Source organism: Anthonomus grandis, chromosome 3, assembly GCF_022605725.1.
Source record: "Anthonomus grandis grandis chromosome 3, icAntGran1.3, whole genome shotgun sequence".
In the NCBI taxonomy this organism is placed as follows: Eukaryota; Metazoa; Arthropoda; class Insecta; order Coleoptera; family Curculionidae; genus Anthonomus; species Anthonomus grandis.
In genome coordinates, this window is record NC_065548.1 from 7712269 (window position 1) to 7738101 (window position 25833).

The following is a 25833-nucleotide window of genomic DNA, read 5'->3' on the forward strand; positions in this document are numbered from 1 at the left end:
GGCTTAATGCCTTAGGATATTGCAATATCCTGAACAATGTTATGATGCCATCGGTTGGTGTAGTGTATGGGCAAGATTTTATCTTTCAACATGATAATGCTCCTATACATACAGCCCGTATAGTTCAAAAGTTTACCGTGGCCCTCGCAACGCCCTGATTTCAACCCAATTGAAAACGTTTGGGGTAAAATGGCAAAATATAAATATAAAGATAACTTTAGGCCTAGAAATTAGAATGAATTACGCCTAAAGATAGATGACGCATGGGACCAAATAACCGAAGAACATACCAGAAACTTAATTTTAAGTATGCCACGACGTTTGCAAGCTGTAATTGATAACGACGGTACACTTACTAAGTATTCATAATTTTTTATTCCATATCGTCAAAAAAGATATAAGTTATATAAGAAGATATTATAAGTTATAGTTAGTTTTGGTTTATTTATAAAATGTGTTCCAAATAAAAATAAATATTGGAAAATAAAAAAATGTTTTGTATCAATATTATTATTTAAATATGTAATTATTAAGACTCCAAAAATTCATAATGCGTAAATATCCATACCATACCCAAGGAATACGATTTACTATAATAGACTGGAAAACAATTCCCTACCTTTTTTTTCGGCACGATGGTACAAAATACGTCTTTAGTACATATCTGTGCTGTTTGGAGAGAATTCAAGATTTTATTGTTTGCTTCGATTTGTCCTTATTATTATATACTAAAGGTTTACCATGATATTTCTGTGAGTATATACAGGCAGGGCAAACAGACAATCTTGGGTGCGGACATAAATATATTTGCCGCGGTTAGTAAAAGCCAGAAGTTCGCATCGTTCCATCATAAATTTCGTCCACTATTTTAGCGAAAATAATTTTGAAATAAGTGGGGCCGTAGACATTATGTGGTACTAAAACTTCTTGACCATGAATGACTGATACTTCCCAAATTGATTTGATTAAAAGTTCACCCAAATTATACTAACCCAAATCACAAAAAAATGCATTTCCTTATAAATACCGTTTATATATAAACAACTAAAAGAAAATATTGCAATAACCTAACGTACAACAGCATCACTAATCAACAAAATACACTAAACCTAAAATATTCCAAAACAAGTCTTAGTACTCTAAATTACAAAGATTTTGTGATTAAAAACGCCATCCCGTGCACCCGAAAGTGCCGATCCAAACTCTCCTTATCCTCGAACTGTTCCATACAAACCTTGCACTGGTTCTCTTTCACGTCATTGGCCAAAAACGGGGCTTTCATGACTTTGGCCAGCTCATTGACCGCACTCTGATCGAAACAGTTATTTTGGTCGAAATAACAATCGAAATCCGAAATGTTGTGATAGTGTAACAAATGTTTAACCAAAGACGGTCGTACCACGAAACACTCTCCGCATTCCATACATTGATACGCCGTGGATACTTGCCTGTGAGTCTTGATATGTTGATGAAACTTCCCTCTATCGGTCTCCTTTTGCTCGCAAATACGGCAAATGTACGTGCCGTCAAAGGAAATCGGTTGGTCGGCAGTTAGGTCTTCTTCCAGGTCCGATTTTTTTGATTTTCCCGATGATCTGGGACGTTTTCTAGGACGTACGTCGTCGCTCGAGTCGCTGTGTGTTTTTTTGCAGGTGCGACTTTCCTCGCTGGAGGTACTCTTTGGTCGTTTTTGTGGCGAATCCAGTTCGCTGCTGGAGGTGCTTCTCTGATCTTCTGGAATTTTCATCTGAAACACCCACAAAAATTCGAGTGTTGTATTAAAAATGTGGCTTTTTAAGGTGGCATTGTAATTATTGAAAAACCAACCTTTCCGATATCAGGGAGGCATGCATAGGTTTGCTCGGGTTTCATGCTAACGGTACCATCCGCGTTTCCAGTTTCTATAATTAATACTAGGGGCTTTTGCAAATGAAATAGTTCCTGGCTATTAAATTCGGTTTTATTTTCCAACTTGAAATATTCACGGACAACAGTTTCTTTCTATAAAAGTTATTAAAAAAAAATCATAGTTTTTCTGGTTCAACGTTATTCAAAATGATAAGCATAGACACACTAGAACTTTCTGGGTTTAGTATATTGATGGGAGTGAGAGAAAAAAACTATGAAACATCTAAATAATAAAATATTACAAGTATATCCTATTAAAAAGTCCAAATCTTATGGACGCAATGTTGTACTGGGGTACGCAATTATTCAGGGTTAAAATCGTGAAAATATCGATGTTGAATCAAAGATGTCTAGTAAAATGTCGTTTTTAAATATGTTTTTCTCTATAGCTCAATTTTTTTTTAGATATCGACAAAAAACTATGTATCTGAACAATATGATTTTATTCTATTTTTTCACAAAAAGGTAGAGGATCCTAGTTACAAAATTCACACCCTGTTTCATGCCATAACTTTTTTACTAGTATCGCTTTATTTTGTTTAATTAAGTATATGATATATAATGATGATTTTTTAAGAAAAAAGGGTGTACTACATTTATTTCCATTTAACAAAGCATTTTCGAAGTATTGGCATTTAACCATTAAAAAAAAACCTTTCTTTAACAAATGTGAAAAATCTTGATTATTAATTTCTAGGCAATTTCTTAATCCATTCACCAAATAGTGGTTTACTTGGAATAAAGTTTCTTGTATATTCCTGATAACATTGGTGGAATCATGGATTTTTTGCGATAGTTGCTCTCGTGTACGGACTTCTTCTATATAAACAAATGATGATATACTCTCTGTCATTCTTCAGACAACCACCAACCACCAAACCAAGATCATCATTCTCACATCTAGCATGTGGTAAATTGTAATCAGCTGCCAACACAAACAAACTACTTGAATATCTACTATATACATGTTCAACGGATTCACAATGGCTTAAATAGGCTTGAAGTGGAGTTGGAGATAGTATATAAATGGAACCAGCAACAAAGCTTTGATTTTTCATTGTGAAAGTCAAATAGATCTGATAAATATCCAGCAATTTATAGGGCCTCTTAAAAATACTTAAGTTTTACAGAATTTTTACGGATATAATCGTTGAATTTGTATTAAAGCCATTGTAAAACAATATTATTGACTGCAATGAATCTATAGTAAAATTGCTTAAAAATTTCCATAATTATTATTGGTTACATTTTAAAGAAAGAAGCAAAAAACTTACAAAACAAAAAATTCAATTTTTTACATATACAGTAGACTCGCGTTATACTGAACAAACTGTCTAGTGAACTATTCTAAATAGTGAACAGACATTTTGTCCTTAATGTATTCTGTCAAGTGAACAAATTGATTCTCGAAATAGTAAACCCAATAGTTTTATTAGGTAAACAAACAAGTTAAGATAAGAAAAAGATATTAAACGGTTTGTTTCTTTTCGGGCAATTAGTTTTCTTTAGTATTTGGATGCAGTAGGTCGCGTCACGCCGCCAGAATAATTATGGCAAAAATTAGAAAGCATTTAACCCTAAGCGATAAAGCCAAAATATTAGAAGAATTAAAGAAAGGTGTCGGAGTGACCGTTTTGTCTAGACAATATGGTGTTGCTAAATCTACTATATGCGCGATTCGTCACAGAAGGATAAAGATTTTGAAACGAGTCAACAGTACTTTCACAGGACCTGGAAAAGCGAAAACTTTGAGATAATCAGAGTGTCCTAGAATGGAAAAAGCTTTATATAAGTGGTTCTTAAAAACAAGGGGGAGAAATTTTCCGGTAACTGGTTTAATGATCCAAGAGAAGGCCAAGTTACTTTACAGTCAATACAAGGAATCTCCTTCTTTTAATGCGAGCAGTGGTTGGATGCAAAAGTATAAAAAACGATTTCAGGAGAAAAATTATCGTCAGAACCCGAGCTTGTTGATCCTTTTAAAAAAACTTTACGCCTAAAAATAAATGAGCTTCACCTAATAAAAGAACAGATTTACAATGCCGATGAAACTGGTTTGTATTGGAAACTTCTGCCCGGAAAGACATATGTAGCTCGCGAAGAAAAAACTGCACCAGGTAGGAAAACCGAGAAACAAAGAGTGACTTTTCTAGCATGCACAAACGCGGCAGGTACTCACAAAGTTAAACCATTAATTGTTGGGAAAGCAAAAAATCCACGTTCGTTTCGAAATTTTAACTGTCCCTTCCATTATAGAAACTCCAAAACTTCTTGAATGACGGCAGCAATTTTCAAAGAATGGTTTCACCGAATGTTTATTCCTGAGGTAAGTTTTGTCACAGGAAGACGTTTTAAATTTTACCATCTTTGTATCTCGAGAATTAGAAAAAATGGTTTCAGTCCTTTTGGACTACGATTTTTACAAATTTACGCCCTTTTTTTATTCCTTTTAAGAATTTAAACTGCACAATATTCTAGCATTTGTTCTTGTCTTAGGTTACGGAATTCCTACGGAGCCAAAACCTTCCAGTTAAAGCCATGCTTTTGTTGGACAACGCAGCAAGCCATCCACCTGCAGAACAGCTAAGAAGTGATGATGGTTCCATTTTCACTGTTTATATGCCACCTAACGTTACTCCGCTAATCCAGCCAATGGACCAAAACGCTATTCGTCTGACAAAACTATTTTATCGAAAAAATTTGTTATCACAAATTATTGGAACTAACCAGGATATCGGAGATGCTCTAAAACATATTTCGTTAAAGGACGCCATTCTAAATTTGGCTTTGGCGTGGAGAAATTTAAGGCCTGAAGTTATAGAAAAATGCTGGCATAATTTACTTTCACCATTAGCCGACGAAGTTGACGATGAGGAAGATAACATCCCCTTAAGTATTTTACGGAGCCGAATAAGAAATGAAGACATTGACACAGTGAGATCAGAAATCATTACTTTATTGCAGACTTTTAATCCAGAAGTTCATATTCAACCTGTTGATGTAGACGATTGGAATGAAGATAACTTACCTGACACAAAAGAAACTAATGACCAAAGTGAAAGTGATGGAAACGATCAAGATGGTGGAGTACAAGAAGAAATGGTAGTAAATAGAAGTACAAGAAGAAATGGAACGAGTGACAACAAATTCGGCAATAAAGTCGATTAACAACATCCTTCAATGGGCCGAAGAAAATGAAGATAAAGTGGAATATTCTAGTATAGTCGTTTTACAAAACTTAAGGAATACGATGGTGCAAACAGGACTAAAAACAAAAAAGCAAACAAAAATTACTTAATTTTTTGAAAAAATAGTTTAGATTGCCGTTTTTTTATTTTATTTTATTTACATATGTAGGGTAAACTGTCCAACAGTGAACTACAGTACACAGAGAACCATTTTCAAATTTGGCGCAACTACATTTACCAAGGGTCGTTAGTGTGTGTGGTGGGGACCGCTTAAAGCATCTCTAACGTATGCTAGTCGATTCTCGTCGATCAGTATTATTTTAAACGCGCCACGTGCAATTGTGTGTTTTCAGGTAAGCAAACTAAATTTCGTTTGTTCATTTACCCAATGTTTTTGAGGTGTTTGCTCAAATATTTTAAAATGTTTGATAGTGTCATCTATTGTTGATTCTTTTTAGCCAACTTATAAATAATAACTCTTTTGTTTTTCATTATTGCTATTTTTGTTTGCTATTTTTTTATTGGATAGTAGCAAATTTACACAGTGAATCGGTTCACTGTGTACACAGTAAATCGGTTCACTGTGGACCGTATTATCTATAAAATGATATTTATAAAAAAATTTACTTTTAGCATCATGGCTCGCAAAAAACGAGAACGTAAAATCGGAAAGCACACTGAGGCACAAATGGCTGACGCTCTTGCTCTCAAGAATACGGGAATTAGCCTACAAGAAGCCTCTAGAAGGATATCTATTCCCTATCCAACACCTCGGAGATACTTCATGAAGCAGCAACAGTTAGGAGACGATGTTCGACTTACTCCAAACTATGAGGTTAACAAAGTATTTACAGTGGAGCAAGAAAAGTCGGTAGTAGAATACATATATGAATGTGCTTATGCTTTTTATGGCGTAACAAATAAAGATTGTCGTAGGATTGCTTACCAAATGGCAAAAAAAAATAATGTAAAAATGCCTGCTTCATGGTCAAAACAGAAGTTAGCTGGAATAGAATGGCTGCGTTCTTTTCGCCAAAGACATCCAACCTTGACGCTAAGATGCCCAGAGCGTTGTAGTCTAGCCAGAGCAACCTCTTTTAACCGATCAAATGTGGGAAAATTTTTTGATAATCTTTATAATATTTTGCAAAGAGATCCACGGTTTGCCGATGGGACGCGAATCTTTAATTTGGACGAAACTTCTACTACTACCGTGCAAAAACCTCAAAGAGTCTTGGCACCCAAGGGTATAAGATGCTTGTCCAAAGTAACCAGTGGAGAAAAGGGAACATTAGTTACTACATGTTGTATCGTAAGTGCAAGTGGGCAAAGTCTACCGCCAGCTTTAATATTTCCCAGAGTGCATTTTAAACCGCATATGCTTAATGGAGCTCCACCAGGCTCTTTGGGCTTGGCAACGTCCAGTGGCTGGATGAATTCAGATCTCTTTAGCGAGGTGATGCTTCATTTTGTCAAGCATAGCTCATCTTCAAAATAGAATCCATCCATATTGATTATGGACAACCACGAATCGCACCTGACAATCAGGGCTATTGATATTGCAAAGGAAAACGGTGTTAATATTTTAACCCTTCCACCCCATACAACGCAGAAAACCCAACCATTAGATGTTTGTATAATGAAGCCGTTTAAAGAATATTATAATGCCTCTATTGACTCTTGGATGCTGAGAAATCCTGGGATTCCCGTTACTATTTATGAATTAGCATCTTTTATTGGAATTGCTTATCAGAAAGCTAGGACACCATCTACAATTACAAATGCATTTCGGAAAACAGGCATATTCCCGTTTGATCGTAACATTTTTTCAGAAGTTGACTTTATGCCTAGCTCCGTCACCGATAGACCTGACCCTGGGGATCGAAACCTATATATTTTGGACCAAGAGGTGGAAAATGGAAACCCAGATGACAGAGATGATATTGAAGAAAACACAAACTCTTCACAACGTGACATGTCAAAAGAAAAAGCTACTATATCCAATCAACCAGATGGTATCGAGAAAAACCTAAATATCGAGTCTCCTATTCCATCCACTTCATATCAACAAAACAACGAAAATATTTTCATATCTCCCAAAGAATTTCAACCACCACTCCGTGCAGCCGCCAGAAAAAATACAAGGAAAAGACGCAAAGCGGGAAGGAGTCTAATTGCAACTGACACTCCTGAAAAGGACCTCTTGGAAATCGAGCAACAAGGTAAAAGACGAATAGTTCCGAAGAAGACAAAGAGAGTCCTAATGGAAAGTTCATCGTCAAGCTCAGACACATCGTTGGTTTTAGACAGTTATAATGAGACATCAGAAGATGAAGCGTTGCCAGGTATTAAGTTTGCTCTTGAGAGAGCCCCACTTCCTGATGACTTTGCGCTTGTAGAATTTCAATTAAAGAAAAATATTATTTATTATGTGGGGAAAATTTTAAAAGAAAATAAAAATATTTTTCTGTAACGTTCTTGCGTAGAAAAGTTATAGGCAATATGTTTTACATGCCTCTTGTTACAGATATGGCAGATATAGATCTAGCGGACATAAAAACTATTTTACCAAAGCCTCATATTAATGGAAGTACCTCAAGGCAAAATTCCTATTTTAAATTTAATGTTAATTTAGATTTATTAGATGTTCGTTAAAATTCCTATTTTTTTGTAAAAGTTAAGTTTTTTTTGTTTTGTTTTTTGTTCTTAGTTTTTTAAAAGAAGTTCTTATTTTTGTTAACTTTTTATTTTGTTCACTGTGAACAGTGTAGATGGTTCATTGTACCCACAAGGTGGTACACAGTAAACCACAAAACAGGTTTAAAAAAAAAATTATAAATATTAACTCTATATTATTTTTTGTTAAATGGTGCCTGTATTTAATACATCATTATAATAACTAATATAAACTGAAGTTTGCAAATTTTTACCTTCTCTTTAAAAAATGAGTAAAAAATAAAAATGGTTCACTGTTGGACAGTTTACCCTTTAAGTTTCTCTTTAAAAAATGAGTAAAAAATAAAAATGGTTCACTGTTGGACAGTTTACCCTAATATTTTTTCTGTTTCGCATTAATAAAGTTAGTTTTCTAAAGACAAACGTTGCTTTAATACGTACATTAAAAAAAAATTGATAGAGTGAACAAATCGATATAGTGAACTGGATGTGCATTAATTAGTTCACTATATCGCGAGTCTACTGTATTACTAAATTCCCATAAGTTTACCACTTGTTTTGCTGGCAATATATGAGCTACTTTATTTGCTTTAAATTACCACATTTTGATTTTTAGTGAGGAGTGTGTTCCTGAATATCGTTACAATATTATGAGTTTGATCTGATTTTATGTTAAATAAAAAAAAAATTAAAAGTTTATTGTTGTAATACATCCTGATAAGATGTTGTACATTTATAAAAATCAAAACTGGAAACAATATAATACGCCCTCTTAAGAATCTAGGTGCTGACATGTTTATACCAGGCATTCCAATGTTTTTTTCTCAAAAACATGCGATACCTTTATGTTATTTATCCTATTAATTTAAAAAAATCTTCTAATCACTTACCTTGAGTGTATCGAGGCTGAGCCTCTCGAGTACCACTTGAGGCCTGGAATACCTACAGGAGTGTTGATGTTTCCTACGGTCGACAAACTTGAGATGCGCCTTACACAAGATGCACACGCATCTGTCCGGCGGGGTGGGCTGAATCGGTTGCGACGACACTTTGCATTTTACATTTTTCGGCTGACAGACGCTACAATAACTGACCGAACGGGATTTCAACGTGATCATTTTCGCTTTGCAGCTCAAACATTTGGTCGAATGGTACTTGGACAGTAGGAAATTGTTGCTGGTGCGCTGTCTGCCTTGGGAATCACCGGCGGCCTTTTTCTGCTTGCAGTTTTTCAGGTGGGTGGTTATTGTTTGGACCGATCTGTTAGATAACGTTTTCGGTTAAAGTTTAATTTAATATAGTGATAATGTTTTTTTTGTATCAAATTGCATTTGCATTTGAGATTAGGGAAATTATTGATAATTCTTAATTCACATATACAGGGTGATCCAGTTTAAACGTGATTAATACATTTAAATACGTGATAGAGAATTTAAAAAGAAATATACTTGTGATAAAACTTTTCTCAGAAATGTTAAATTACCAAGGTACAGGGTGTTAAAGTTAAGAATAATTATTTGTTTATTATCATAACTTTTAAACTACCAGCTCAATTTTAATTAAATGTCGCATTCAGGTTATTGTGGTGAATTATCAATTACTGATGAAGCCAATTTTTAAAAAAATTGCGAGTGGCGTAACATACAAAGGGACTTGGTCCTTTTTTGTCTCAAATCTGCAAGGTGATAAAATATTTTTTTATCACCTTGTCAATCAATTGTTAGATTCTCCATTTAATTTGCAAAAAAAAGTTACTCTTGCAAAATTATGATTTAAGGCACTGTTTTTAAAATATCTTAGTTTAATTGTATAGAAACGCCAGTTAAAATGCTGCAAAAACTTAAAAAAAAAAAGAAAATTAGGCTTGAATCTTAAATTAAATCTGTCAACTAAAATCATTACTTAATGTAACTTTTGATCATCTTTTATATTCAACTTTCTTACAAATCCAAGCTCGATTTCCTTTTTTTTTATAAATTTTTGCAAAATTTTGGCAGGTATTTCTGAACAATCAAATATTTTAAAAACAGTGCGTTAAATCATAATTTTGCAGGAGAAACTTTTCTTTTTAAATTAAATGGAAAATTTAACAGTTGAGTTCTTATAAAAAAAAATATTTTATCACCTCACAGATTTGAGACAGAAAACTACCAAGTCTGTTACGCCACTGGCAATCTTTTTAAAAATGACTTTAAGTCAGTAATTGACAATTTACTACAATGACCTGCATGCGAAATTTAATTAAAATTGAGCTGGCAGTTTAAAAGTTATGATAAATAAACAAATAATTATTCTTAACTTTAACACCCTGTATCTTTGTTATTAAACGTTTCTGACAAAAAAAATATAATGAAAGTCTATTTCTTTTTAAATTCTCTATCACATATTAAAATTAATGACGTTTGAACTGGACCACCCTTTATTTATTTATCTATTTTTTAATTATCTTGTTTTACCTGTAAAATACCAATCAGACATTCAACTAATATTTTTATTAACTGTCAAGTACCACATGTATATACCATTTAATACGACTGTACCAATCCGTAATAATTGTTTTTTTCAATGTTTGTCAGTTAAATGACATTTGCGTCACTAATACATAGATGCGCATGATGGGCTCAGTGCAATTCAATTCGTGCAACATAGTGGTTCGCTGATTACAGATTATTGCATGGACATTACCTGCACCTGTACGTGACAACCCTTTTTAGTTTATAAAGCTAAGGTAAATTTAGTAGAGCTTTCCTGAATTATTTTCCTAAAAAAATCTTATATGACTCCCTGTATTTTTTAAAAAACAGGTAAGGTATTGTTTTTTAGCAATATCTATTTACAGGCCAATATTTCCAAGAGATGGCGCTATTGTAGAGCAAGAAAACAAAACCGGACGGAGCATTGAACGGTTTTCGGTTTTTACCGGTTTTATTGAATTACTTAGGGCGAAACGATGGTTATTCATTAAACCATACAAGAGATGGCCTTTGGTCGCATCAGAAATTCAACGATTTTAAAGTTTCAATCGCATGACCAAGTTTTACCACGGTCACTTGAGTTTAGAAGTTATTTTTCAGTTTGTATCATTCGTTTTAAACAATTCATTAGGACCACAAAACGTTTTTAACGCTAACCAAATTTTTTTATTATAGCGAGGATTAAAACTGGCTTAACAGTTTTTAATGATTCTACATCACATGCCCTTAATAATCATTATAGTGGTTAAATATATCGGGTGTGGTAAGACATCGTTATGCTACTTTTCTAATGAGGTTGTTAGTTTTTTCAACATTCGTTCATAACCCTGAACTTCGTTACGGAAATCACCTCACTATGCCACAACATCATACAGAGAGGTTCATCATACTTAGATCCCTATTTTAGAATTCTCAGTTCAGAAGTTTTAAGGTCTGAGTTTAAAACATATTTCCTTAATTCGTATAATACTTAGTATCATTATGAATTATTAACATTATGAAAACTTTTTCTTTGATTTAGAAGTTCGCCATTTGTATTCTTTAATCTTTATGTATACATGTAAACATATTTATATCTATGTAATGTATATGCTTGATTAATAAAATGCGATGGTGACATAGCAAGCAGTCTGAATGACGTAACACGAACGTTCAATCTCAAAGGATTTGGTAAAATGGTACACAAACAGTTCAAAAAATGGTCCACAAAGAGTTATCAGGAGTTAGAGTGTATCGTAGCTATACCGATCGAGGACAATATTACTTTTAGACTAGTGACATTGATTTGGGACAAAGAAATTCAAAACAATTCCTATTTGTAGGCTATAACCTAACCTATTTATTAGACGTCTTTCAAAAACCTACAAATCAATGTTTTTCTGCGATTTTGAAATATATAACTTCATACTTAAATGTCTAGTTATGGGCCTTCAAAATCTATAAAACTTGCTAAGTTTTTACGCTGGCGGTATTCATAAGTAACACTATATAATAAGCTTCTTATAGGATCTAATGAGATATAAGCCTTCTTTAAACTCTTAAAACGACACTTACCTAAAGTAACACTTGCAAAACTTGCACATATAAATGTAAATGCAACGAGAGAGATCATTGCAGTGCCCATCAAGGTGTTTAAGCAACTGATGCTGGTTCATATTTTCTCCATTGCAAACCTAAAAATCAAATAATATCTATATAAGATTGCTGTTCGTTTGTATAAATGGTTTTTTTACCGAGCATCGGAAGATCTCAAGAACACCCAACAATTCCGTAGTGTCGTTTTTATGGATTATAAGATGCTCTTTGCAAGACTCCAATGAATTGAACGGGTCCATGCAGTAGCTGCACGCGAACAACCGTTCTATGTGTGAATCTCTGAAGTGCGGACGGAAAGTGGCGTCCGATGCGAATATTCGACCGCAACGACGACCAGGACATCTGAATTTTTTTTTTTTATTAGCATACAGAGAAGGACAAAACTGAATGTTTAAATAACAGTTGCCACTCTTATGTCTATATTTTTAAAACAGCTTAAAATAACAGGTTACTTTATCTAAAGGAAGACTACAAGAAGTTGTCCTTTTTGTCACAAAAATATTAAGGTTTTGGCATAAAAGTATTGTTGATATACTAAGTACGATAACAAACAATTTCCAGCCATTTTCTGTCATTAAGGATGCTAAGTTTAGAGAGTTTTGTTGCTCTTTAGGCTTTCAAGATGATTATTTAAAACCTTTCGGCCTGGAATATTAAAAAAATGCCTGCAAAAGCGTGGATTAATACTTCATATTAATCAACGATTATGTTAATACGCCATAGATGTCAAATAATTTTTTATTTTATTCCACGCTTTTGGAATATTTTTTTTTCAATATTCCAAGCAATACTAATTTAAATAAACTGTATGACATTAAACAGTATTTTAAATGCCTGTACTATTAAAAAAATGCTTCTAAAGAGGTGGAATGAAATAAAAAATTATTTTACATCTTCGGTGTATTAAAATGATCATTGATTAATATTATTTTTTAAATTTTGCTCTAAAATATGAACTAAATATTATGTAGCAAAATATGAAAAAGTGATATTGCAAGTAAAATAAAGAATAGAAATTGCTAAGTACATAACAATTACGATTGAATCTCTGTCAATAATAAAGAGTTATAGCAGTGATGTTGCATTTTAAAGTATAATCAATATTACTAGAGATCCTTGTAATGGAAGTACACAGGAGTGTAAATTTGGCAAGTTATATCAAAAGAATAGTAGAATATAAAGATCTAATTGCTCGTGATGCTTTAGAACTTATTGATGCGTTACACTTATTGCCAAAGTTTCAAACATTGTTTCACGTTTTAAAAGGAGAACCATAGCTAAAAATAAATTAAATTTCGATCAACAACAAAATGGTAAAACTCCAAAGACATTGATACAATCAGTAGTAACGCGATGGAATTTATATGCTAAAAAGAATAGAAAAATTAAAAAAAGAAGTATGCGCAGCTCTAGATGCTTTAGAAAAGGAGAATTGACCAAGAATTTCAATATGTCGAACTACTATAACCCTTCAATTCCACAAAAGTATTTATGATTTTTAACGAACTCACTTCAGAGGAATGGAGGAAGGACACTTCAGAAGAATGGATTTAAGAATTTTTAATGTATTTCGACCATTTCACTGAGTACTTTCAAGTTACAAGAACATTGCTTTCAGTAATGACTTCAGGGCAGATTAAGCAACATTTAATTAGCGCGTTAATTGAACAAGAAAATAGGGACAAACATGATAGTGCAGCCTCGGAAGCCCAGCAACATTTTTTAGAAAAAACGCAATGGAATGCTTTTGACAAAAAAATACTTCATATACTTCAAGCGCTATAATTGAAATTCAGCGATAATAATATATTAAAATATCATAATTTTCTATATATTAGTGAACCGATCAAATCAAAGTTTGGCATAGTCACCATAAGCCAAATCGTAAGCGATCCCGGTACTCGATTATCTAGTGCAAAAGTAAAAAATATTCTCTTCACGAATGAATGAATCAATCAAAACGATAATTTAAAGTAATGTTGTTAAAAAAAGGTCTGTTAGTTTAAGACTCGTTTTATCTATCACTTATTATACAGGGTGTTTCACTTTTTTGTAGCAGGACTTTAACAGTATTTAGAAAAATTAATTTTAAGGTAGGTTTCTCATATAAATATTAATCGGCAAACTTTTTGTTTCTGAGATACAGGGCGTCAAAGTTTCCCAAAAAAAAAAGTTTTTATTTTTTAATATCCGAACTATCAAAGATATTGAAATCAAAATTGGTATAAACAATTCTAGGATGAAGGGTCATAATCGTAAATAATGTCATGTTTCTACGTTGGCCAGTGGCGGAGATATGACTAATTAATAATGTTAATGTGACTAAAAAAGTAGCACGCCACTGGATTAAGTCGATTAAACGATCATTTCTAAATAGTGCATTTAATTGTAAACAAAAATGCCCTCTTGATATTTTTTCGTATCTGACTCCGTTTTCTCCTCAAAATTGGGTTGTAAAAATCACTTAAGATTTGAATATAAATTTATTTCAACCGTCTAATAAATCGCAACATAGAATAATACCACAAATACTTATAACTTATTTATAACAAACAACAGATTACAAGAACACAACAAACAATTAACAAATTTAAAGAAGGTGTTTGAAATGTGAACCATTTTCTGCAATACATAATTCACATCGACGAATAACCGAACGTGAAATGTTATTTATATTAATTTATTTTAATAATTTGAATATGAAATAAAACCAGTGTCATAAAATGTAAATGTCATATTAGTATTATCGTGTCAAATTGCAATTGCGTTCTCAAAAAGTGTTATTTGTTTATTTTTTCTTATCGTTTTTGTGTCAAAATGCCATTTATGTTTTCAAATCAAGAGTTAGCGGCGTGCTATTTTTTTAGTCACATTAAGATTATTAATTAGTCATATCTCCGCCACTGGCCAACGTAGAAACATGACATTATTTACGATTATGACCCTTCATCCTAGAATTGTTTATACCAATTTTGATTTCAATATCTTTGATAGTTCGGATATTAAAAAATAAAAACTTTTTTTTTTGGGAAACTTGGCCCTGTATCTCAGAAACAAAAAGTTTGACGATTAATATTTATATGAGAAACCTACCTTAAAATTAATTTTTCTAAATACTGTTAAAGTCCTGCTACAAAAAAGTGAAACACCCTGTATATTTCATTCCGTTAATATGTTCTCTTTTTTTATTGTTGCGCAGTCTAGGTCTTTACCACGGTTTTTCGGTAAAGGGCAAAGGTAGAATCAAGGGTAGAGGATTTATCACAATAGTTTAAGGTTTATTAAAAACAGAAAAAGAAATTGAGAGAACTTTTCTCTGAAATATTAACACACACAGATGTTTTATATAGACCTAGGCAATAGGTTTAAATAAATAAATGCAGCAATAAGATTTTTTTTCTATTTGTTGTACATTCTGTTAATTTATGGCCAGGGTGTACTGATCCCTCCAGTGAATAAGTTTTTTTGCATTTAAATATTTTTTTGTGATTTTAAAGGCAAACATGTGCTGCAATAAAATTAACTAAGAAAATAAGCTTATTTACCATTTAACGATATCCTAACTAACGGAGTCTACTAATACTCCAACAATCAACAATAAATACTTTTTTTACCTACAAAAAAGATGTATCAACTGCTAACTAGTTAATAAACAAATAATATTAGTATTTTCAATCCTAACTTGGCAATACTGAAACTCCCAGTAGCGTATTTTATAGAATTTGCAAGAAAGACCGAAAAACATTAAGTGTATATTTGGCTTTACTCCTGTTATTTGCATATCTGTTATTTTTGGTTGAAGGTAAAAGTTGCTTACTGTTAGGGACAAATAATCGTTAAAAAATAACAGATTGTTAAATAACAACCCTCTATTACCGTACGTCACGTGTTGATGTACGATCAACTAAAAATAAACGATAAATTTGAGATGCGCCTTGAAAATTTAAAGTTTATGGAACAAGAAAATTGAAAATAACCGTTCTGGCACATTCACTATTGTAAATCAATATTATTTTTTTTTTGCAACGAGAAAAGAGCAAAATTTCGAAAAATAATGCCTTTTAATTTTCTTTTTAAATTAAATGTAACGGGTAATTTGTTAAACACCATCCATGATGTTAAAGAAACCTATATAATAAATAGGAGAAGAACCAATATCACTATTTTATTTTAAAGAAAATTAACTTTTTCGGAATTAAAAAAAAAAAACAAAGAAAATTAAAAATAATTCTGGCAACTTCAGGCGAAATGTGAATGGACTATAAAAGCTCAATAACGTAAATTTGTTTTCATGCCTTTAAATTATGATTTAAATATAACAAAGGTAAAAACACAAAGTCACGGTCTCATCAAATCCATATAATTTTTTAAAGCTACACGTGTTTCGCTCCTATCGGAGCATCATCAGGCCTAGACCTACACAGATCACATTACAATGTTTTTATATGATCTGTGTAGGTCTAGGCCTGATGATGCTCCGATAGGAGCGAAACGCGTGTAGCTTTAAAAAATTATATGGATTTGATGAGACCGTGACTTTGTGTTTTTACCTTTGTTTTGTTTTCGTTTGGTCTCTTAGTGAAAAATGGATGATACGTTTCTATATGATTTAAATAGGCCATTTTTGCACTTTTCCAAAGTTCAACAGTTCAAACTTATAACATTTCAAGTAAAAAAAAAATCTGCAACAAGAATTTTTTGGTATTCAACTGGTTTTTTGTTAATGGAACACCTTGAATATATACAAAAATTAGAGCAAATATCAAGTTTTTCCATTAACACCATGATTAATTTTATTTTATGCAGAAAAGACTTCCTTCTAAGAATGTAACTTGGTCATGAAACAGTCACAATTTTTCACGTTTCAATGTCTCTAATTTTTCTCTTAGTTAACATAGATGCTTGCATAAATTTATGATATTTGTTTAGAGAAACATTGGACAAAACAAAACAAACCTCGAAACTTGTATACCAATTGTAACTTAAGCTGTATTACCAATTAAGTGTAAAAGTTGGTATTTATTGGAAAAAATGCAAAAGTTCCAAGTAATAATAATAATAATTTCAGGAAGCGTGTATATCAGCACACAATTAAAAGGACTATTTATTCTTCACTAAATTGTAAATAAAAATATTTTATCTTGCAAAATAACTTACCTATATCGTACAGACTTCAACTCATGAAAACATACAGTATCCATGTGTTCCTTAAGTTCGTCCCTTTCCGTAAAACTAACTCCGCAATCTGGACATACAAAAGGGGATTCCTTATCGTGAATCCTTAAGTGAGCCTAAAATTCAACAAAAAAGTATATTTTTAACTGTCTTAATATAGGTTAAGGCATAATTCACCTCATATGAACAGACTGTGGGACACACAAGCTTGCAGCAAGCACATCGCAAGTTTTCCGAGGTGGGCCTGTTCGGTCCCATAAAATGTTGTAAGAGATCTGCAAATTCCAACTGGCATTCAGTGCATTTCTTTGATATACTTGTAGGTAGAACCTTGTCAGGTTGATTCCTAAGAAAATGCAAATTTATTTACTCAGTTAATTATTGAGAGAAAAAGAGACTTTACCATGTTTTTAACAATAATAATATAATATTTTTCACAATATACCATGTAGCAAGCTAACACTAATTGAATGTATGCTTTCAACATTAAACTGGTTACCAGTAGGGAAAAACATTAAACAGGCGAACTTAACCCTGTTATATAAAATTGAAGGTGGCCTTCTAACACAATATTTTACAAATTTTTAGGCGAAAAGAGGAGAAAACTTTCACCATTATAATATTAGGTCAAAGCAGAATTACAATATTCAACTTGTAAAATCAGTAGCTTTGCAAAAAACATAATTTTTTGAAGAAGTTCACCTGTTTAATGCACCAGTGGAAATTAAAGAAGCTCCATCACTGAACGCTTTTAATAGAAAGGTGTTTAGTTATTTAAAGGGACAATGACTTGGGTAATTGATCTTATTTTTTATTTTGTTACATAATGTTTGTATATTTGTTTTGTACTAGCCAGGTGCTAAATAAAGAATTATTTATTTATAACAATAAGTAAAATACAGGATAGTTCAGAACTATGGCATCAAACTTCTAGGAGTTACTTAGTGTAAAAGCAAAAAACTTTGAGTATAGGGACCAATGTCCGGAAAAGTTTTACTGCAGTACTACGGCCCTAAGACGCCTTAAAATTTAGAAAGATGATGAATTGCCTAAATAGGATTTAATGCACTTAATTTTTGCTTTTTGTACATGATATTACAAAAATTGTTCAAAATGTCTTCCTGTAATCTGAATACACCAATTTAAACGTCGCACATAATTTCGGCAGACTTGACTAAAAATTTAATATCGTTTTGACTGATTTCAAATGCTGCTATGATTCAACCAATTAAGTCTTATTTTGTTTCTACTGGAGTTTTGCAGACCAACGACCCCACAGGAAAAAATCTAGCTACGTTAAGTCGGGCGACCTAGAAGGCCAAGAAACTGCTCTGGCAAAAATCTCTGATAATTCAACTCTGTTATCGTTTTTAAAGATAACAATACACAAGCGCTAAATTGTTTAAGATCATCAGCTATAAAAGGCAAAAATTAAATGCATTAAATCCTATTTAAGCAATTTATCGTATTTCTAGATTTTAACGTCTCATAGGGCCGTAGTGACACTTTTCCGGAAATGGGTCCCTATACTCAAATGATTTCTACTGTTGCACTGCATAACCCCTAGAAGTTTGATTCCATAGTTCTGAAACACCCTGTATAGGGTAAAATGAAGAGACAGAACAATGGGGAGAAAATAAACAAAAAGAGGTAAAATTAAAAATAAAGTATAGTAAAATCACAGAAATTGCCATATATTGAAATTTGTGGTATTTCAATTACAGTATGTCTGTGAAGAAGGTCAAAGAAGTTATTAAAAAAAAGTGAATTTTTACTCAATATTGCGGTATGAAATGTAGTGAGAGAAGGAGGAGTTCTGCTTGGTGTTAGGAGTGATATACCAGCCACGGCAATTGATCTTCGGCACATTGAAAATTTGATACCTCGGACAGATATATTGGGATGTAAGCTGCTAATTTCTTATAAACCTGTATATATTTTTGTTATCTATATTCAACCACAAACGCCACCGTCTCAATATCAACTTTTTTGAATTATAGTTTCAAACAATTTACATTTCAAAATCCCTACAATAATATATCGGATCTTGAGAAAAATTAATTTTAAGTGTAGGGTTGCTAAAGAAAATCAAACACTTGTTCCTGAAGACGAATCGTATCCCAGCATTAATATCTCCCTGGTCTGGGAGAATAAATTATCATGTGGCTCCTTTCAAAGTAATCCTAATAGCTTTATAGACTCCTTCAAGGGGATATGACCATAAACTACTGCTACAAAGATTTAATTTTTTATCTCTGAGGTACTGCGTTATTCTAAGCGGCCAGCTTTTTTTATTTAAACTATGCAACTATAAAATTGATGCATCTCATCTCTTAACGAACTTATACTTTTTTGATCCCCATATACACACTATCATCATCATCTTTACACTGATACTTCCGGTCTAGCAACGAACGGCTCTTGCCGGTCTTTTGATTGATCCTTTCGTCAAGATTAGGCGCCATCTTTTTATAATTCTGGGTCGCATCTAGGTGCTTGGACTTTTGACTTGCTCGGAGAATAGGAACCGACTGGTCGGGATAGGTTTGGCTGCATGTATTTATGAGGTCTGGGTGTGATGGTATTGGACGCGAGCCTGTGGGACAGACCACGCCCCCTCCGATTGCGGAACTTTTGGCTAGCGAGAAAAGGTCGGGCGGAGGTGTGAACGTAACCGGTCCTTTACGGTGCTTTTTGGTGATAAATTAGGTTTTTGGCGGTTGGATTGGGCTTTGTATGAGGTTTATTTTTGTGTGGTTATTAAGGATGGGAATTGGGATTTGGACATGTTAGGAAGGAAACGAACGGACACTGCGAGAAGCTAGACCTCGACTCCCAGCAATAGTTTGATCGTCGGGTTGGAGTTTAATTTCTCCAGTTTTGCCATTAAGTTATCGATTTTTTTTCCAGGATCTCGTCGGACAAACTTAAGAGATTTACGAGATTTGTGTTTTTAATTGATACCTCGGGCCGTTTCACGTGCGATGATGTATTGCCATCCTTTGGCTCCGCCCTCCTGTTATTAGAGTCGGAGTCGGTCGTTCTCAAGCGAAGCTTTTTTTTTGGTTATTTGTGTTTTTTATATTTGGGTTTTTTGGGCATCGCCAATAGCTCGCCGGATGGTCACCGCCGCAATTGCAACACTCAGCCGGGGTTGCTCTGTTTTTTACACATTCTGAATAGAAATGTTCGCCCTTGCACTTGTGGCAACGCGGCTTTGCGTTGCAATTACTCAGGACATGACCATATTCCTGGCAGCGATGACACTGCCCAATTTGCTTCCTGTTTGCAGTAGTCTGAGTCCTTAAGCGCTCAACGCGGACCCTAATCTTTAAAATGTTATCAATTTCAAACACATTCTCCTGCTCTTTGGGGACGAGGAATCTGATGAGGTCTGTGGGTCTTCGTCGGCCTGGGCCGGTTTTAAACCAGCCCAGTTCCTCCGGCTTAAACCCCATTGCTCTCAGCTCCTCCTCGACCTCTTCTAGCTTGAAGTTTTGTTCAAGTCCTCTCAATATCACGTTCAGTTTCCTGTCCTCCTCAAGGAAGAAGGAATGGAATTCCATTCCCTTCCCCTTGAGAAGTCCTGTTAGTGCCCGGTGGTTGTTAGGAGTTTGGGGGAAGAGCGCTAATCCCAATCTGTCTTTCTGCACTTTTACGATGTTTATTTTTTTTTCACAAAATAACTTGTATTTTGTGGCTCAGTTTTTTGTGTCTCTTAACACTACTTTTGGGACTTTGTTAATATTTGTGATGGGATCAGTGCTCCTCCCTTTGCCCGCTAAGGAAAGGTCGTTTAAGGGCATGTACAGTGGATTTCTTTTAAATTTTGGCGTAGGATTTTCGGTGGAGTTTGGGATGAGATCTGAGGCTGACGATGTTGAGGGGACTGGCTCCCTGTTTGTTGTTATTTCAGGGTGAACCAGTTCCGAGGCAGGCTCGCCTCCTTCTTGTGAGGGCGGAGACAGGCCCGCGTCTTCCCTGGTTCTTTTATTTTTACGTTCCTTTTGATTTCCATCACCAACACCTCCCCGAGTTTACATTCAAGTCCGAGATCTGCCCATTGAGAGATTGGTTTTCAGAGATTAACTTATTTATCTTTTGTTCAAACAATTGTACTCTCTCGATGATCTGAGAGTTTCTAAGTTAAATCTCATACATTTCGTTTGCGTTTCTCTCAATTTACAAATCTCGTTCCCGAATTTTCTCCTCGAGTTTGCGTACTCTTTCCTCACTTTGCCTAATTTCCGCACTCTGGGGTGGCGCTTTGCCAGCTCCCAGGTCGGGGTTTGGAGTGGTTTTGAGTGATTTTGCTAGTCTGGGATCAGTACGCGATTTGGTATGGGGTTTAAGGAACTTAGAGGAGTCGTCCGAAGTCTTACCCCGCTCTCTCTCTTGTCTGCTTGTCGTTCTCTTGTAGTCTTCACTTTTGGTGGATCTATCCGTTGAGTATCCATCGGATACATCGGTCCATTCTTTGCTTGTCCTCTGTTTTTTTTTCGGCGATAGTTGTGCCCCCCACTGACGATGGGGGGCGAGTCGACGTTTTTCTCCGCGGTTGTTACTTTGGAGTCTTCTCTACTTGATGAAATTGGGTGTATCGCTGTGTATTCAATGGATGACTTTTAAACTGAGGTGCTCTTATAGCAATCAATGAATAATGAAAACGAATGAATGAAAACGAATGAATGAAAACGAATGAAAAACAGAATTTATACACACTAGAAAACATCGTCGCTTTTTCTTAGAAAATAGACCTACTTACTTAGCAACAAATGCACCTTTATATCGAACTTGTTAATGGTTTAATATTTTACACAGCAATAATGATATTGCCTTTTTAATGGCACTATAGCTACATTCAAACGCAAAATTTCTGCACTGATTATGACCTTATAACCGTTAAATATTTCTATATATATAAATTCACCATTTAATTCTCTCTTGCCTGTAGTATACATACTCTGAAGTTGTGAGCTTAGAATTTTTTAAAAGTATTTCGTTTTTTCAGTTTATCGGTTTTATATAATTACTTTTCATCTGTTAGGCATATGTTGTCTTATTATTAGGAATTTCCTGTTAGACAATATTTGTTAAATAAATAAATAAATAAATAATTTTTGGAGAGTGTGTGACCTCAATCAACACTTGAATGTTTGATGATGCTCTAAATTGGGCGAAACGTGTGTATTTATTAAGAAAATAAAGGTCAGTGATAGGAATAAGTACAATTTTTAAAAGGTCTACTTTTTTTTTAATTGTTTAGAGTTATGGCTAGTCTTTAACATTGTTTTTTCTCTTTTTTAGTGAAGTTTTTCTAGTGTTTTTCGTTCTTTTTTATTAGTTTATAGGGAATTTAAATACCTTTAATCTAAATAAAAAAATATTACCGATTTTAATATAAAATGTCCTCAATGTCTTTTTTAAATGACCAAAGAATCAATTTCTAGTTTAGATTCCACCACAAATCCTACAAGTTTTATGACTAGTAAAGAGATCCCCAGTCTTTTTTCTTAAGCCTGACATACTGGATCAAGATTACAAGGCTTATTTGTCTACCTTTCAAGGCTACCTCTGGATTAAGGAAAGGAAGAAAACCCTTTAGTGAATTAAATTGTTACTTGTTTAATTATTTAATATACTACCTACTTTAGTACTACGGATTAGTTTTGTATTGTTGTAATTAGTGAGTTTAACCTTGTCATTTGTGCCATTATTGAATTTATTGTATTATCAGATTTGTTTGGTGTTTCCTTTCTCCCACAGCAATCGGAGTTAATAAGGAAATATATTTTTTTTATATAGGGAAGAAAATCCACAACCACCTGCCCCTCTAAGCATGAAAAGTCTTGTTGCTTACTGTAAAGTAAGGCAAGGAGTGAAAAAAGAATTATCTTTTTTTTTTGGAGGAATTAACTTGTTTTCTCACTATTCTTAATTAAAACTGTGTTGCTACAGTTCCTTAAAACTGTTCTTGTTATTTTTAGTTTCTATCAGAGGATCAGCTTTATGTATTTATATATATGAGTCAAAAGTATGGTTCATATATTGTTGTTAGAGCAGATGGACCTTTCAACTCCATAATACAATTTTATTAAAGTTTTATCAACTCATACTCATACCTGATATATTACTAAAATTAAATTGTTACTGACAGGGTTATATTTTACCAAATTTTTATCTTTACTATTGTAAGTATATTATATGTAAGTACCTAGAAAACCTGCTACTTTCTGCATGTACCAAAATATCCATAAAACTAAGAGTTTAACAAAAAAAATTATTGGATCAATATTAAAATAAGACTTAAACAAAACTTATCAGCTTGATAAATGAAATAACAAAAAAAAAGTGTTGTTACTTTGATTTAAGGCAAACTGGTTAGAATAATGTTGAAAACTTTCCAAATTATAAACTATAAAAATGAGACACCCCAATGTATAAATCCTAGATAATAAAACTTTTATTGACTTGACTAAAACAATCATACCGAAACTTACCCAGGCTGTACAGGTGGTAACCGGTTTAAAAACTCCTCATCAACAGTCTCAACTTTTGATATAACAGGCAATGCATCAGTTTGCTCGTGTACATTACTCAATAAACTACTTAATGGGGTAACTTCTTCCTGTGATTTTTCTGACAGAACAGCTGCCTCATCAGAAAAAACAATCTGATCGCTATAAGACGATGAGGTTTCCTCAGATTCACTCTTAATTTCGACCTCAGGCGTTTCAATCTGGAACCTGAGATGCCTTAGGGAGTCAATGGTGATAAACAAACATTTAGGAATGTTTTTGGCAATTTGCTTCAGGGCCAAACCCTGACTTTCCCCATTTTCATCGGTTCTATTAATTACCAAGTGGCTGGGGGTGAGAGTTATCACTTCTTTACCTCTATCCTCTAGTTTAGGGGTGTAGAATTGGGAGTTCATAAACAGATCTCCTGTAATTAATTCCTCTACGACATCAAACAAGTAGGGCACATCCGGATGTCGGACAAAACCAGCCAGTCCGAATGGCAAAAACTTAATCTCCAGATGAGAAAAATCAATTTGGCCCTCTTTTAAAGTGAAATGTTTTCTGCAGTGCAGCAAAATGGAACATCTAGAAAGGTCAAATTATAGAATAATTCTGGCAAGTTATAATCAATCGAACCTGTTATAGAATAGCATTGGTTCATCGAGTTTACACTTGGGGCACTTGTATTGCAGTAGAATGGTTCTACGATTAACATGGTCCTGAAAGGATTTTTTGGTGTAGAACATATGACGGCACGAGTAGCAGGGGTACACGTGCAGGCCTAGGGCTGGCTTGAATGCTATCCATTCTTTTGGGTCTTTGTCAAATAGTAGATCAAATTTCTTTTCTAAGGCATTTCTTGGAGTCTACAATGACAACATTTCTAACGTAATTAAGTATAACTTGAATAAAATATATGTATATTGTAGATAATTTTGAGGTTATGTTATGCCACTAGACTAGGACACTTATAGGTGTATATGCATTCTTACCTCTTGTACACCTGAAACGCCGCAACAGTCTGGTGACATATTGACGCTAATAAGAAACTCGTTTTTTATATATATCCTTGAAAGGTTTTTATGTCCATGTAATATTATATAAGCAAGTACGTCTTACATGAAATTTATGTGTATAGTAGATCTATAGATAATTTTGAGGTTATGTTACTAGACTAGGACACCTATAGACATATTCACCTGAAGTAAATGAACGAGAATCTGGTGCCATATTAATTTTGTTTAATGAACAAATAGTTTTAATTAGGAAAACAGGAATTTCGTGAGCTTTTCCAAATAAATATTATAAAGTGAATACGCTTCATATATGTATTTATGAATTACACATCAGGTTTATACATACAATTATATATAGAAACTAGCAGTGGTGCCAGGTCAGAATAATTTATTTCCCTAGATTTTAGGCAAGATTTCTGTGCAAAGTTCTCAATTTCCTCCAAATGCATTCCTTTCCTATTTATATTTATAATAAATAAATATTTTTTTAAACAGTGTAGATTTATTACATGTCTATATGGTTTAAAGATTTCCCCCCAAAAAACCCAGACCTGCGAAAATTTCCTCGTATCTGGCAACACTGATGGTAGGTGTACGGGGTAACTTTGAGGTTATGTTATGTCACTAGACTAGGACACTTATGGAATTGAAATAAATTAAAGAGTCTTACCTCAAGAACACCTGAAAATCCGCGAGAGTCCGGCGCCATATTTACTTTATTCTATAATAAAGTAGTTTTCATTAGAAAAACTGGGATTTTCTTAATTTTCGAAGGTTTCTCCTATACCCAACACACCCATAACAATATGTCAACAGTTGCCGATTAATGACAGTTTGCTGGTCCGACCTGTCAATGTCATCGACACATTTAAAATTGTACATTTTTTTAAGATAATCCCCAAGAAATTTCTTATTAATGTATAGGCATAATTATGTCTGACATGCTCAGTTTCACTTGGGTAGGTATTACAGGTTATGTTAAAAACGTATGCTGATAACTTACCTAAAACATTCCAAAAAAGCCTCTCAAGTCTGGAACAATTAAGCCATTTAAACTGCAATTAGTATATAAAGAAAACGATTTAATTTAAAAGTTACGCGCTACTACTGTTTCTAAGACAAGTAGATGTCAATTGACAACTCTAGTCTGTCAAGGGTAAATGTTTGTTTATAGGTGGTAATTGAAAAGTATACACTAAGGCTACACACTAAGACTCTCCACGAATTTATACCTGGGGTGTTCAGAAAATTCCAAAATCCTTTTTTCACGTTCCCTAAA

General features: G+C 33.6%; 1 protein-coding gene across 6 annotated transcripts; it reads right to left on the bottom strand.

Moving 5' to 3' along the window:
- Nucleotides 1–1012: 1012 nt before the first annotated feature.
- LOC126733986 (zinc finger protein 687-like) lies at nt 1013–25660 on the bottom strand. 6 transcript variants are annotated; one of them, XM_050437489.1, is made up of 11 exons: nt 25558–25660; nt 25225–25275; nt 24175–24404; nt 23518–24123; nt 17195–17363; nt 17000–17133; nt 11980–12184; nt 11801–11919; nt 8663–9032; nt 1828–2001; nt 1013–1747 (listed from the first exon to the last, which is right to left on the bottom strand). In XM_050437489.1, exons 2-11 carry the CDS (start codon nt 25261–25263, stop codon nt 1145–1147), a joined length of 2649 nt encoding a protein of 882 aa, XP_050293446.1. In that variant the 5' UTR covers nt 25264–25275; nt 25558–25660; the 3' UTR covers nt 1013–1144. The 6 variants fall into 6 exon arrangements, with proteins under 6 accessions (XP_050293446.1, XP_050293450.1, XP_050293448.1 ...); XM_050437493.1 differs by lacking the exon at nt 25558–25660 and having other exon boundaries at nt 1013–1309; nt 1449–1747; nt 25225–25390; XM_050437491.1 differs by lacking the exon at nt 25225–25275 and having other exon boundaries at nt 25558–25612.
- Between the last annotated feature and the right edge of the window lie 173 nt (nt 25661–25833).

Bases quoted from the DNA above. Each gene is read 5' to 3' on its own strand.
- LOC126733986 (XM_050437489.1), bottom strand. From the start codon at position 25,263: ATGGCGCCGGACTCTCGCGGATTTTCAGGTGTTCTTGAG. The intron at 17,364-23,517 runs GTAAGTTTCGGT...GCATTTTCTTAG, and splicing joins TTACCACCTGTACAGCCTGG to GAATCAACCTGACAAGGTTC. The intron at 2,002-8,662 runs GTAAGTGATTAG...TAACTTTTATAG, and splicing joins TCAGCCTCGATACACTCAAG to AAAGAAACTGTTGTCCGTGA.